General features: G+C 37.0%; 1 protein-coding gene across 5 annotated transcripts in view; it reads right to left on the bottom strand.

Annotated features, from left to right (window-relative positions):
* Positions 1-15,107, bottom strand: part of TMTC2 (transmembrane O-mannosyltransferase targeting cadherins 2) — a 388,467-nt gene that overhangs the window by 61,613 nt on the left and 311,747 nt on the right. For all 5 annotated transcript variants that reach the window (XM_077845667.1, XM_077845665.1, XM_077845669.1 and 2 more), the window contains one exon: positions 6,174-6,288. In XM_077845667.1, coding sequence (XP_077701793.1) covers positions 6,174-6,288 — 115 coding nt within the window. The remainder of the gene's footprint in view (positions 1-6,173; positions 6,289-15,107) is intronic.

Raw genomic sequence — 15,107 nt, 5'->3', positions numbered from 1 at the left:
CTGGGTGGCTCAGATGGTTAAGTGTCTGCTTTCGACTCACATCATGAGCCTGGAGTCTTGGGATACAGCCCCGCATCTGGCGACCTGCTCAGCGGGGAGCCTGCTTCTCCCTCTCCCTCTGCCCTTCTCCCCGGCTCATGCTCTCTCTCTCTCTCAAATAAATAAATCTTTTTTAAAAAATTAAAAGAAAATAAAAATCCAGTGACTTTTCAAGAGGTTTTTGGTGATTTTGGAAGTATTGAAGAAGAAAGGTCTAGAAAACTTTGAGAAAAAAATATATATCCCACACAATGTGTGTGTACACTCCCAATCTGTTTTGAGGAATGATCTGATTTGGTTCCTTTCTCTATTAAGAATTCCGATTTTAAGACACTTCCAGTGGAATTTATAAAGAAATTGGGACACTGAAATTCTCTATTTTTAATATGTTTGATTTCATAAGATTATGTGGAGCACAGAGATTTAAAGATAACTTTTTTTTTCTTCCATATATTCACTTTGCTCTCTAGAAATCAGGGGAAGCAAAGGGAACCAGTTGGTATGGTGCAGTTTTGCTTTCCTTACTACCTTGGGGAACAGTGACAACCTGGGCCCTAAGTCCTGGAATTGTAAGTTTATGCTTAGCTCAGCTTTAAGTGTGTCCTTTGTCAGACTGTACCATTCTAAAAACTCAATATACCTCCAGAGTACAAAGGTGGCATTCTCTCTCCTGTGAATGTAAATCTACTTTCTATCATTTACCACAAAGTGGTAATTTAATAATATTGGAAGGGCCTCACTCTTTAGAATTTACACATTTGATAACCTGTTACTCTATAAATCCTTTCTCCAACAATAAATTTAAGAATCACAGCCTCTGGATAGTCACCCAGTTGTAAAGACATGAGGGAGCCAATGTGACACAGTGAAAACAGTATTATACTAGGCCAGAAAACACTAAATTCAAATCCCAGCTTTACCAACTGTGGGAAACCCTCTTCTTAAGCCTCAGTATCTTCATATATAAAATGGGAATATTGTTGTCTACCTCACATAGGTGTGATTATAACTAAGAGAGTGACAGATACAAGATGCAAAATATAGTAGGAGGCAGACAGGAGATATTTAAATAGATGCTACTTCTGTTCTTCCCTTACCCTGTGAGTGGATTAAAAAAAAAGGTTCTCTGAGAGCCCAGGAATGCTATGAATCAGGTAAAGTTTGAGTGCCTCTGGAAGTCCTCCTGGGATCCAGTATCTTTCTGCTCTATCACCTAGTTTTAGGAGAACACTGAATGGGCTCATTCCTACAAAATGCTAACAGAATAATTGACTCAATATGTTCTTCTTACAACTCTATAGTTATAACTCGACTGGTGTTCTAGCATTTTTAAATGCCTCTGATATTTTCCTTTGATGAAACCAATCTTCTTTCTTAGAATACCCTCATCTGGAGTATAGTACCCTTATCTAGAACTTTCCCCATTTTATCTGAACTACTAAAAATGTCAACACATATAGTTAATGTCTGTAATGTGAGGCCACTCAACCTCTGTGATCACCCTCTCTATAAATATTTTTGGTAATTAGCCACCATGTGTAGCCCACCTTCTGAAGGCAGAAGCCAGAAATTCCCACTTCTTCCGACTTTCTGGTAGCTGAGATTCCAGGACATGACACCCATTCCACCAATCAGATGCAACCTCAAGACAAGTCAGAAGCCAGCCTAGCCCAGAGGCCGCTGCGTCCAAGAGAATCACGGAAGCCATGTGGCGCTTGCTCGGCTTGGTTCCTTGGAGGTGATGGTGATGGTGGTGGGGCTCGGGACTATAAAATCTGCTCACTCCCAGGGAAAGCTAGATAGATGGTTGGGTATTATTTCTGACGGTGTAGAGTGCTCTCAAGCCCGAGAATGAGCCTGTGGGCTATGGAATACTCTTTCATAAATCCTGTTTCTGCTTAAACTGGCAAGGATGTATTCTTTAGTTGGCAACAAAAAAGTATAACCTGAACGTGGAGACAAGTTTAAGAACAAATCTATTTTCAGCAGTTTTGCTTTCAATACGATGATTGAAGGCCTTCATCCTAGCTGGGAAATGTCCTCTATTTGTTGATAATTGCTTACATGTTCTACGCTTGCCTCCAGAAATTTCCTATTTATATTAATGCTCATATACAAAACCAAAAGAAACTATAAATATGTATAAATCCTAAATATAATTATATACACATATATAGAATGTAATTATATATTTATGTATATACAAATAAAACTATATATCATATACTATATATATACCACATATATACATATCTATATATTATATATATAATTATACTAACACGTATGTAATGTTGAGTGTTTATATAATGTTCTCAATCTAGCCTCCAATCTTTTATCCTTTCAGGTGTCATTTTGATGTCTTTAGTACTTTCCATTAAATTCTGAGAAGAGATCTACGACTTCTATTTAAATTATCAGCCTCTCAATGATGTATTGTCTCCAATGCAGTTACAAACTCAGAGATCCTGTTAATCTCTTAGTAATCTTTTCTAATGTCATATTATTCCTCTTTCAAGCTCCCTATTTTATTTTCACAGATGTATTTTGTGTCAGTCAGGCTAGGTTAGGGTACACTGTTGTAATTTAAATACATCCTAAGTCTCAGTGAGTCGAGAAAACAAGGTTTATTTCTCACTCACTCAATGCAGATGAGTAGGGAGGTTTGTCCCTCTGGTCATTTCATAATCTATTTTCACAGTTTCCAAGTTAGAAAAGGAAAGAGCATGGACTCTTATAGCTTTGGCTCAAAAGTGACATACATCATGTTCACACACATTCAACAATCCAAATAAGAACCATGAAGTTCTTCAACTTGAAAGAAAGCAGAAAAATACAATCCGACTATGTTTTTTGAAGGTGGAAGGCCTGCACATTTGGTGAACAGCACTGATATTTCCACACCACACAGCATTCTTGTGAATCACCTTGATAACAGGAATTACAGATATTCCAAGTGGCTCTTAGGTTTTAATGTAAGTCTCACCTCATTGATGAGGGCTCTTTACTTGGATACATCTGATTTGTCATTCTTATCTGAACTGTCCGTTTGAAACCCTGTGTTTCAAGGCTTTCTATGTGCTGATTATACAGAGAAAAATCATTCATTATTCACTATTGAGAGTTGAAATGGGTCTGTTAGAAACTTCTCAAATTTCAAGCCTCTTGAAGGTCCAAACACGATACAGATTTGTCCCTTGATGGCTAGCCCCAGGATCTCCTTGTCTCTTCCAGTCTAGTTTTAAGGTGGAAAGCCTTTTTTTTTTTTTTTTGCATTTGTAGTGAGTTTTTCTTCCTTGATAGATTCTATAAGTCATTTCACTAGGAATTAGCCAAATCGTTTCTTGAACTCTAACATTCCCTCAATTGCTGATTTTGGATATGAGGGTAGCCAATAATCCAGCTTACCAAGACACAACCAGGGAGACAGCTATTCTTTCCCTCATACCCTGCCTCATACTCTTTACCTCACCAAACTGCCAGTTTTGTCTCCTAAGTATCTTACAAAAGAAGTGAGCTCTGAGGGAAGAATTAATAACAAAGTCAATTTACAATAATTTGGCATCCCCAGAGGAAATCACATGTAACAATAAATAAGCAAAATCTTGATAGCTAAGGATTTTGATAAGGTTGCTTTCAAGGTAAAAACCAGTAACCTTCTTACTCCTTTCAGCAAAGTCCTATAAATGCTCTTGACGAATAAGCAAAGAGGCTGGTGTACAACTTGCACGGTTAAGTGCTCAAGAAATAACAAGAATTTAATAAAGTCAAAAAACAGAAAAATTAAGGAAAAACATTCATGGGGGCTGCCACCACGTGGAGTAGGACATAGCTGGGCTGCTGTGGTCATAATTGCAATCAAGATTAGGAAATGAGTCAACCGGAGAAGGACAAACATTATATGTTCTCATTCATTTGGGTAATATAAATAAAGGTGAAAGGGAATAGAAGGGAAGGGAGAAGAAATGGGTAGGTAATATCAGAAAACGAGACAGAACATAAAGACTCCTAACTCTGGGAAATGAACTAGGGGTGGTGGAAGGGGAGGAGGGCGGGGGGTGGGAGTGAATGGGTGACGGGCACTGAGGGGGGCACTTGACGGGATGAGCACTGGGTGTTATTCTGTATGTTGGCAAACTGAACACCAATAAAAAATAAATTTATTATTAAAAAAATAATAAAAATAAAAATAAGACACTTAAAAAAAAAAGATAAGGAAAGTGCTGATGGCAGGATAATGAGGAATGCAGACTGCAGAAAACCAGAAAGAAGGTTCTGAAAAACAAACCCTAAAGAGTTCCACATCACTAATGTATAATAGGAATTTTCCACTGGTTACCAGCACTATGGTAGCTAAGGAAAAGTTGGAAGTGACCTATTTAACCAGGACCTTTTTTTGTAACTTTCTCCTAGTGGTAGTGAATTTCAGATACTGATTTAATATGTAGCAAAACGCCTTGTTGAGGAAAGTACCTGTTGTGTTTAAGAGGAGTTGTTAGCCTATAGAAAGTTGTGTATCTCCATCCTGGCAAATGGTATACTGTGACTTAAAGCACAGTGTTTTATTCACAAAGAACAAAAAGTCCTCTCCCTAGAACAGCACCTACACCTGTCATGCAAATGCAGGATCTTTAAAAAATTATCCTTGCATTGAAGGTTCTTGAGATTGACTATGGTTTATTTTATAAATATGCCAGTAGTTGATTGAATGCTCATTTCTCTTTGTAGATACCAGCTTTAGGAATGTGAAATGTTAAATGTGGAGTGAGCGCATTCAACTGAAACCTCACAGTGCACTTTGCTCTCAAACAGGCTTTGAATTTCCTGTTTGAAATTTGTAAACAGCTAAGTAGGAAGCCATTAGGTTATAAAAGGACAACACAAGGGATGCTTGTGATATTGGAAATAGTCTGTACTCTGACTGGTGATGGATACACAAACCTACATATATGTGATTAAAAAAAGCAGAGAATACACACACACACACACACACACACACACAAGCACGGGTACAAGCAAAACTAGGGAAACTCAGTTAAGACCAGTGGATTGCATCAGTATCAATACCCTGGTTTTGATATTCTGTCATTCTATGATATATTACCATTGGGGAAACTGGATAAATGGTACAAGGGATATCTCTGTATTATTTCTTACAACTGCATAAAAATCTACAATGATCTGAGAAAAGTAAACAAAACTACTTTTCTTGAAAGTCCATGTGTTAAGGCCATCCAAATGTGAAGAAATTCTTCTGGCATTTTTCTTCCCTTGTAAGGGTAATCTACATAATTACAATCCTATTCCTAAAGCCAAGCACAGAGCCCACAGTGTGGATGTCAGCTAATGAAGCATTTAGGTGGAGATTTAATCGAATGAAATTCAGGTATGAGTATGGGAGAAGGGGAACACATATGGTTAACACAACAAATAACGCTTTAAAAAAAAACTGTAGAAATCATTTGAGTTTCTTAGAAACATTCTCCTTTAACCTAAAACATCACTTATGGATGCATTAACTTTCTTTTTATATTCACAATAAAAATTGTTGATCTACCTTTTAATTGTTTTTGCTATTATTATAGTTAGCCTTCATAATATTATTCTGAATACAGAAGTACTAAAAGGTCTACAAAGATGTAGTTTCCATACATAGCAACAGTGCTAAGTACAGTGCTATCCTGAGACTTTGATAGGCTTTAGGTATATTTGTACCTATCAATCGTCTCTGCCACCAAATATAATAAAATGCTTTCACATACCACATTCAGTATAATTAACATAAAACACAAATACCGAGATGCAGTTGACTAGTCAACCTGTTTTGTTTTAGACATTTACTTAAACGGTTATTAATTTTAATTTTGCAATTTCCTTTTTGCATTTTATAGTCAATTCTGAAAGGAAAGGAAAATGATTTTCAATAATTTTCAGAGTCCTGAATGCTTATATGCCCTACATACTGGGCACATAAACTATAACGAATAAAATACTCCTGGCTGATTTTAGCATGGTAAAACAGCATAATTCACTTCAAGAATGTGGAATAAAGCAGTATGACAGGGGAATTAGTCTACCTAACTGCTTTCCCCAAGCCACAATGTCAGTCTTCTACGGTAAGTAGCAAAACTCACCTGAGCATGTGGGCAGCACTGAAGACCACATCAAACTCCGTGCTGTCCAACTCAGCTGCTTTTTTTGCCATCTCAGCGGCTTCTATAAGGCGAGCTTCTTCCAAGAGAAACTGACCTGCAGAGCAGAAAACTAAGTGAGCTTCAACTTGGAAACCACTACTTTAATCCTATGAAACAAAGTCACTACAGAGAAAAACACAGAGATCAACATGATTTGAAGCTAAGATTTATGGGTGCTGTACATCTACATCTCATTATTTGGTCATATTTTTTATGCCTTTTCCTTCATTGCAGGATATCCCACTGTATCTGTCTGGTATATTCACAGAGTTGGTTTTGTTTTTGTTTTTTTTCTTTAAAAAAATCCTGCATAGTCTATTAAACCAAGAAATAAAGCAGATACAGTTAAACATATATTACAATTAAGAGTTGAGTTATTTTCATTATTGGTCATTTAAAATAGCTTCTCTCTCTGAAGCACATTAAAAACAAGGCTATCTGTATTGAGATGTATTAATTTCATATATTTAAGCAGCACTAAAAATATTGAAAGAACATACAAAGCTCCATTTAGCATTTGCTTAATTAGACTGACTAATAAACATGGAATAAATATTAACAAGTTCACATTTCTGAGGTTACTTTCAGGTCTGCTTTGCAAGGTTAGAATTGTTGCAGATAGAGCCATACTACTCTTTGAAACTATACTTCAAGAAGTGATATGCAGTGCTATCCCAGAAACATACAAAAAGACCAAAAAAAAAAAAAAAAAAAAAGAATTGGGTCCAATTTTAAGGCTGTAAATAGGAAAACAGAGCGAACAGCCTCTTTCTTTGTTTGTTTTATACAGCTAGGGATTTATTAACAGCAAAAATAATGATGTTAAGCCCTCTCTGACATGCATATTCAAATGAAAACCAAATCAACGCATAACAGAGAGATGCTAAAATCGCTCATGTAACTTTTGGTCTTGTAGACTTGTGGTCTAATGATTATTTCTTTTTGCCTTGGGTTTCCTGTTTGCTGGAAGTTCAAGATTTTAACAATATGAAAAAAAAAAAGTCATACAAATGATTTGCAAGTCCTGAGCTGCACAGGGAAAAACAAATTTTAAAATGGTAAATGGTAAATCCTCCCTGATGGTGCTGGTTTGAAAGAGCCCATGATTTACCGCTTATCTAATAAATATTCCAAATTGTCTTCTAACCCAAAAGGACCAGTCCTTAAAACACAAGAGGGCATTTTCTGTTTTAAGGATTTATGATAAGCCATAGACTCTGCCTGTATCTAAACTTCAATTGGTAAGAAATGGTGAGTAAAGATAAGCCGACTTATTAAAATGAAGTGACAGTTTTAACACCAGGACTAAGAGACTTCTTAGCTATTTCTATAAAAAATTGTCCAACACTTTCCTAGTTTATCACTCACATTCTGTACCTTTCTCAGGTCTCAAACATAATTGTTAGGTCTGAAAATTATTAAGAACACTGATTTGTAAATACACTTGACTTTTGGACAACACAGGTTTGAACAGCATGGGTCCACTCATATATAGTTTTTACAATTTTTAAGTCCTCTTGTTGAATAGATCCTTTAAGTATGATATAGTGTCCCTCTTCATCTCTCACTACAGTCTTTGGGGTAAATTTTAGTTTATCTGATATAAGGATGGCTACCCCTGCTTTCTTTTGAGGACCATTCGAATGGTAAATGGTTCTCCAACCTTTTATTTTCAGGCTGTAGGTGTCCTTCTGTCTAAAATGAGTCTCTTGTAGACAGCAAATAGATGGGTCTACAATTTTTAAAATAATTATGGTACAGTACAATAAATGTATTTTCCCTTATGATCATCTTAACTTTTTTCTGTAGCTTGCTTTAAGAATACAGTATGTAATACATATAACTTACAAAATATGTGTAAATGGTCTATGTCATCAGTGAGGCTTTGAGTCAACAGTAGGCTATCAGTAGTTCTGGGGGTGTCAAAAGTTAATACACAGATTTTCTTTTTTCTTTTTTTTTAATAATACACAGATTTTCAATGGTGCCGGGATCAGTGCCACTCACCCTCATGCTGTTCAAGGGCCAACTGTACTTACGTTTATAAGTAGAAAAACATTACTTATGAAATTCATGTATATGCTAACTATAAATATCCTGATAGGAGATTCAACTGAAAGTATATGCTGTGTTGTTTTTTTTTTTAAGATTTATTTATTTATTTATTCAGAGAGAGAGAGAGAGAGAGAAGAGAGAGAGAGGCAGAGACACAGGCAGAGGGAGAAGCAGGCTCCATGCAGGGAGCCCGACGTGGGACTCCAACCCGGGTCTCCAGGATAACACCCCGGGCTGCAGGCGGCACTAAATCGCTGCGCCACCGGGGCTGCCCGTATATGTTGTTTAAAAATAGTAAAACTTGGGATCCCTGGGTGGCGCAGCGGTTTAGCACCTGCCTTTGGCCCAGGGCGCGATCCTAGAGACCCAGGATCGAATCCCACGTCGGGCTTCCGGTGCATGGAGCCTGCTTCTCCCTCTGCCTGTGTCTCTGCCTCTCTCTCTTACTGTGTGCCTATCATAAATAAAATAAAATAAAAATTAAAAAAAAATAAATAAAAACAGTAAAACTAGAATTAGATACTCTATGGCATGCTGAGAAATTAATATCTCATCATATATATTTTAGTAAAGGATACTAGACTATTCTTTAGTTAATTATTCTAATTATAGGTTTTCAAAATTAAAACATAATATTAATTGCTACCTGCCCTCAAAGAATAATGTTTGCCTAAGTAAATGCATTAATAAATATGTTAATTACTTATGTGATATTTAAACAAAGGATAATGTAGGAGTTTATCGATTGTTCTTCTTCCTTTCCAGACAGCTATTAACTCTGAAATGCGTTCTGTATTAGTAGTTAGGAAAATGCAACAATTAACTGAATAATGAAGGTTATTTAGTAAAATTCATTACTCTAGACTGTAGAGGGTCTAGAGAAGATATACTAGCTCTGGTAAAAAAAAAAAAAAAAGAGAGAGAGAGAAAAGAGGGACATGCTATCTATACTGTCCACATAGAAACAGGACCATGACAAGAAGCTTATGTGATGAAGATAATGATGCTCAATGGCATAAGAGATCAGTTTATGTGCAATACCCCAAGGGCAAAGCCTTTCAACCTTTGTCAATACTCAACACACCTTTAATGCTCAACAACAGCAACAAAGGATGACAACCTTAACTAGTCGCATAAAATCAAATATACAATTTTATCATGATTTTAAAACATTTATGCTTTCTTTAAAACAGCTTTGTCATGCAAAACGATTGCGTACAGTTTGCAAGGTCCCAAAACCACATGAAACATGTAATTTTTACTAATCAGCAACAGAAAAGAAATCGCCATATGATCATTTTCAACAGAATTCATTCATCATATTAACATTCAGAAAACCAATATCACAACATATTAGTTAGGTATTTGCATAATTCTCCCCATTCTGTTCTCGACAGGCCATATATCTCAATACTCCAGCATTACTGTTCTGCTATGATAAAGGCATAAAATATTATGCAGTGTAGACCATTTGGTATCTATTTTTGAACTGAACTTAAAAATGTGAACCAAACTTGAAATTGAGTTATTATTCTGCTGTGTTATACAATGATTGTTTGTTTGAAATATAGTCCAGAAATGATGGAAAATGGAGCAATAAGCATTTCAAATACAGAGAGCCAACATAAATAGGGAAACAAAGACATACTAGGTTTCTTCTTAATAATGATCCAAAGAGCCTATATTGATATACTATTGGGGGAACAATGAGGAACAAAATTTGCCTTTACTTCTTCTGGAAAACTTTGCCTTAAGTCACTCTGCCACCAGCTTCATCTATTTTTGTTCCCACCAGACACTGGCTCCCGACTTCTTGAACCACTTCATCTTCCCTTAATGTAACCTGCTATTTCACATCCTCATTTATCCTGAACTCTCAGGCTCTAAGGTTTCTTTAGTCCCATCCCAAACACCAGTCCCTCGTGCCTACCTATTGTCACTGGATACCATTTATTTGTAAGCCCTAAAACATTTGCTTCTCGGGGAATCTTTCTTTGGCCACTTCCCAACGGTATTAGAATTACTTATGATTTCAGTTCACTGCAATATAATTTATCATCTAAACTGAGCACTTATGGGATTATTCATGAGGCAGGAATAAAAGGGTATAAAGCAGAATTATCTCAATCTGGCTATCCCGCTTAGCGCATATGTGACAGGACGTGGGTATCAATCCTCTCACCTTTATCACTACTGAGCAGTGAATCGTTTAATATACTGTTTTTGAGTCACTGTTGGCTGAAGTGATTGATATTAACAAAAGAGACACAGCTGCTTTTTCCTGAAGAATGTACACATCTATAGAGAGCCCACCAAGACTGAGCCAGATGCTCAGGCTCAGTGGGTTGGAGCAGCTGCTTGGGCTTTGACGGGTGGGGGCAAACTACAAGGAGGGGCCAGGGCAGTATGGGGAGTATACAGGAAGGCAGGCACTTTGAGGATGTCCACAGTGGTTGATTCTGCAAAGTGTGACAGGTTACATTTTCCAGTGGTTCATAAGTACACATCAAAATCACCTAGAAGATTCTATAGAAGAGAGAGCTAGGCCCCATCCCCAGCGTTTCAGATTCAGGGAGTTTGGGGTAGAGCCCATGATTTGCCTTTTTTTTTTTTTTTTTTTTTTTAATATAAGATAAGTGTACTCTTCAATCCCATCACCTATTTCACACATCTCCCCACACCATCACCCCCTTCTGGTAATCATCAGTTTGTTCTCTATGTTAAGACTCTGTTTTCTTGGTTTGTCTTTTTCTTTTGCTCATTTGTTTTGTTTCTTAAATTCCACGTGTAAATGAAATCATATGGTATTTGTCCTCTGATTTGGCTTAGAATTATTCTCTCTAGCTCTAACCATGTTGTGGCAAATAGCAAGATTTCCTTCTATGCATTTATGGCTGAATAATATTCCATTATAAATAGACACCACCTCTTCTTGATCCATTCATCTATCAATGGACACCTGGGCTGCTTCCATAGTTTGGCTATTGTAGATAATGCTTCAATAAACACAGGGGCATATACATCCTCTTGAATTCGTATTCTCATATTCTTTGGGGGAAATGCCAACTAAGGTAATTACTGTATCATATAGTAGCTCTATTTTTAGCTTTTTGAGGAACCTCCATACTGTTTTCCACAGCGGTTGCAACCAGTTTGCATTCCCACCAACAGTGTAGGAGGGTTCCATTTTCTCTGCATTCTTGTCAATACCTGTTGTTTCTTGGGTTGTTGATTTCAGCCATTTTGACAGGTGTGAAGTGATATCTCATTGTAGTTTTGATTTGCACTTCCCTGATGATGAGTGATGTTGAACATCTTTTCATTTATCTGTGGACTGTCTGGATGTCTTCTTTGGAGAAATGTCTGGTTTTTGCCCATTTTTTAATTGGATTTTTTTGTTTATTGGCTTTTGAGCTGTAGCAGCTCATTACATATTTTGGACACTAACCCTTCATTAGATATGTCATGTGCCAATGTCTTCCCCTATTCAGTAGGTTGTCTTTAAGTATTTTAGATCGTTTCCTTTATTTTGATATAGTCCCAATAGTTTATTTTTGCTTTTATTTCCCTTGCCTCAGGAGTCATATCTAGAAAAATGTTGCTATGGCTGATGTCAGAGAAATTACTGCTTGTGTTCTTTTCTAGAATTTATATAGTTTCTAGTTTCACATTTAGGTCTCTATCCATTTTGAGTTTATTTTTGTGTATGGTGAAAGAAAATGGTCCCATTTCATTCTTTGCATGTTGCTATCCAGTTTTCCCAACACCATTTATTGAAGAGATTGTTTGTCCCCACTGTATATTCATTCCTCTGACAAATTCACTTAACAAAGGAAGAATGAACATGATTTGCATTTTTAACAAGTTCCTACTGATACTATTACTTCACTGTCCAGAGTCTGGGAACAGTGTCTGATGGAACAACAGGATTATTATTTTGTACCATATTCTGGATGCCCTGCCTGGGATTGGCTCCCAGTTAGATTAAGCTTTTCTGGTCAATCAACTGCATATGGCATGCCCTTCCCTATATTACATGGATTAATGATCGGGTTACACATAGATGTGTAGATAGATACATCTGTATGAATAAGATATATGCAGTAAACAGAAGTTGGCTCTTTCAAACTCTTAAAGATACTTAAGAATTTTATCTCTCAAACGTAGAAGAGTTATGAGAAATCACTTCTTTTCACATAAACACATTCTTTGTGTTTGGTAATTGAGCAGAATTTCAAATAAAGAAACCACGAAAATCTTAAGTAAAATATATTTTGCTCTCATGTATATCTTGTGCTACCACACTTTCTCATTATTTGTTTGGTTTATAATTTGTCTTACCCAAGTTAATTATCATCATCTTATTTAATTATCTTCAATCAAAGGGAGAACAAAGGCAAAAACAAGATGAGAAATTACAAAGGGGAAAAAAAAGTAATCTGAGTAGAGAAACACAGAGAAGTATATTTAAAGAGAAAGCATTCTCTAGAGATCCAGACACAAAGAATGTTAAGTCTCCCCTTCCCAAAAAAGGAAGAGGGAAAAACCAGTTGACAATTCTAAAGTTAGTGCTTCTGTATTATAGTTATACCAATTCTTCTCCAGACAATTCTCTCACTGAACCATTTAACTATGTGGCAGATTTTTACCAACATTTCAATATGACAAGCTGGTGCAAATCAATCCTTCATTAATTCCTGGCTTTAAGAAACAGCCTGAAAGATAGAAATCCATAACGAATGTAAGCTGTCTTTAAGCCTAGGTTCAAATACTGCTTTGTAAAAATTTTGCATATAAACTCCCCAGATTAGTTGGGATTGGCATTTCTTACTAAAATATATGAAAAATTCACTATTCTGATCAATGCAACTAAATTAAGGAGCTAACACAATCTGTAATAGGTGTCATGATGATACAATTCTCTTTGGGAAAAATCATTCATATGTAGCTTTAAAAAAGTGTTCAAAGACAAATGAAAATCTTACTTGTAAAATAACTAGAACTTAACATTTGCATTAAAATAATTCCCTTTGGCAGAAGACATCAGATCACCTAAATAGATCCAGAATTGTCTATGGCTACCACCTTGTCTCAAGCCATCATGTCACTGTGGATTGTAGCAATAACCTCCCAGCCAGTTTCTGTACTTCTGCCCTTGACCCTACAAGGTATTCTCAACACAGCAGTCAGAATGATCCTATTAAAATGGGACTCAGAGCCCATCATGCTACAGCTGACTTAGGGAAAGCGAATTCTTATACTGGACTACACAGCCTGATGTAGTCAGCAGGGAGTTCCTCCCCCTAACCTCTTACCTCATTCTCTGACCCTCATCTTCTCGGTCTCCTACTACTCTCCCTCTTGGTCACTTATTCAATGTATACGGGCCTATTGCTCTTGTCTAACACATTGGAGAAACAAAGCCCCCTGCTTCAGAGTGTTTGTCGTTCCCTCCACCTGGAGTGCTCTTCTCCCAGATACCACAGTGCTCACTCTCTTCTTAGCACACTGTGGGGGTTTAATACATACACATTCAATAACAGGACTGAATTACCTGTATCCCCATGTGGCTACCTTTTTCATCTGCAAAAGCAAGCTAGCATCTAGCCAGCATAGGTTACCAGGCACTTGTCTATTCATATCCTCTCACCTTAGAGTAATTTTAGGCAGGGCTGCAGTAAATGGCCACAACATGCTGGGTATTACAAAATTTCCAAGGTTGCCCTTTATGGTGAGGTCTCTGTGAACTGTGCCTCCTAAATAAAAGCAACATGGCAGCCCTGGTTTTAGATCTCTACATTTCCCTTGGAATATGACAAATAATCCAGACATCAATCACGACTTCAAAGATACCTTAATTCCAGAACAGTTCAAACTACACAATTTGGCTGAAATCTATTATATCCCATTGTGCTTTGGAATAAATTCAATAATTTGGGAAAAGAAGAAGAAACTATAGATTAACGTATCCAGCCCAAGAAATGTATATTGTGCCTAATACACATAAGATGTGGTGATACTTGCAGTGTAGGAGGGGGAAGATAAATGCAACATTTACCCTTAAAACAGTTCCAACTTAGTTGAGGAAAGAGAAGATTTAACCACAAAAGACATATACGTTTGAGGAGACGCAAGGTCTCACAGGCTAAGCACATCATATCTGGATGGAGGTAGATGTTTCTTTGGTTTTATTCAACTTATAATTAAAATTGAATATACATAGAGTAGAGGGCACAAGTGAGGGTACCACTCGAATTTTCACAAAGTGGCTATGGGATAAAACAGTAGCCAGGGCAGGAAAAGGAATATCAATAACCGGAAGCAACAGTCTAAACTTTTTCAAAGATCCAGATGACCAGAGAGGGAGGAAAAACTGGAGGATGGTGGGGAATATGTGGGGGGATTGTGGTGACATCTGATGGCAACAAGACAGGGGGGTAAGGTGGAATGGAAATGTTTTAATATTATTAAGGAAGGTGAATAATGCATGCCTGATGAAACAGGGTAGGGGGTTATGCAATGACCAGGATTTAGACAACCTGCCCCAAGGAGATACTGCTAAAGAGAGGTTGTTAATGTACGTTTATTAGACCTGGGAGGATTAAAAATATGGAGGGGAATCATCTCCTCTGCTTCTCTGAAGGGAGGCCTGTTGGATGTCTTTCTGAGAATCCCTTGCATTTTTAGGTATGTTTTTCTTTCTTTCTTTTTTTTTTTTTTTTTAAAGTAATCTCTACACCTAACAGGAGATTTGAACTCATGACCTTGAGATCAAGAGTCACAGGCTCTACTGATGGAGCCAGCCAGGCACCCCTGCTC

Source organism: Canis aureus, chromosome 13 (genome assembly GCF_053574225.1).
Source record: "Canis aureus isolate CA01 chromosome 13, VMU_Caureus_v.1.0, whole genome shotgun sequence".
Taxonomy (NCBI): Eukaryota; Metazoa; Chordata; class Mammalia; order Carnivora; family Canidae; genus Canis; species Canis aureus.
The sequence above is the reverse complement of the archived record's forward strand: the minus strand, read 5'-3'. Positions and strand labels throughout refer to the sequence as shown.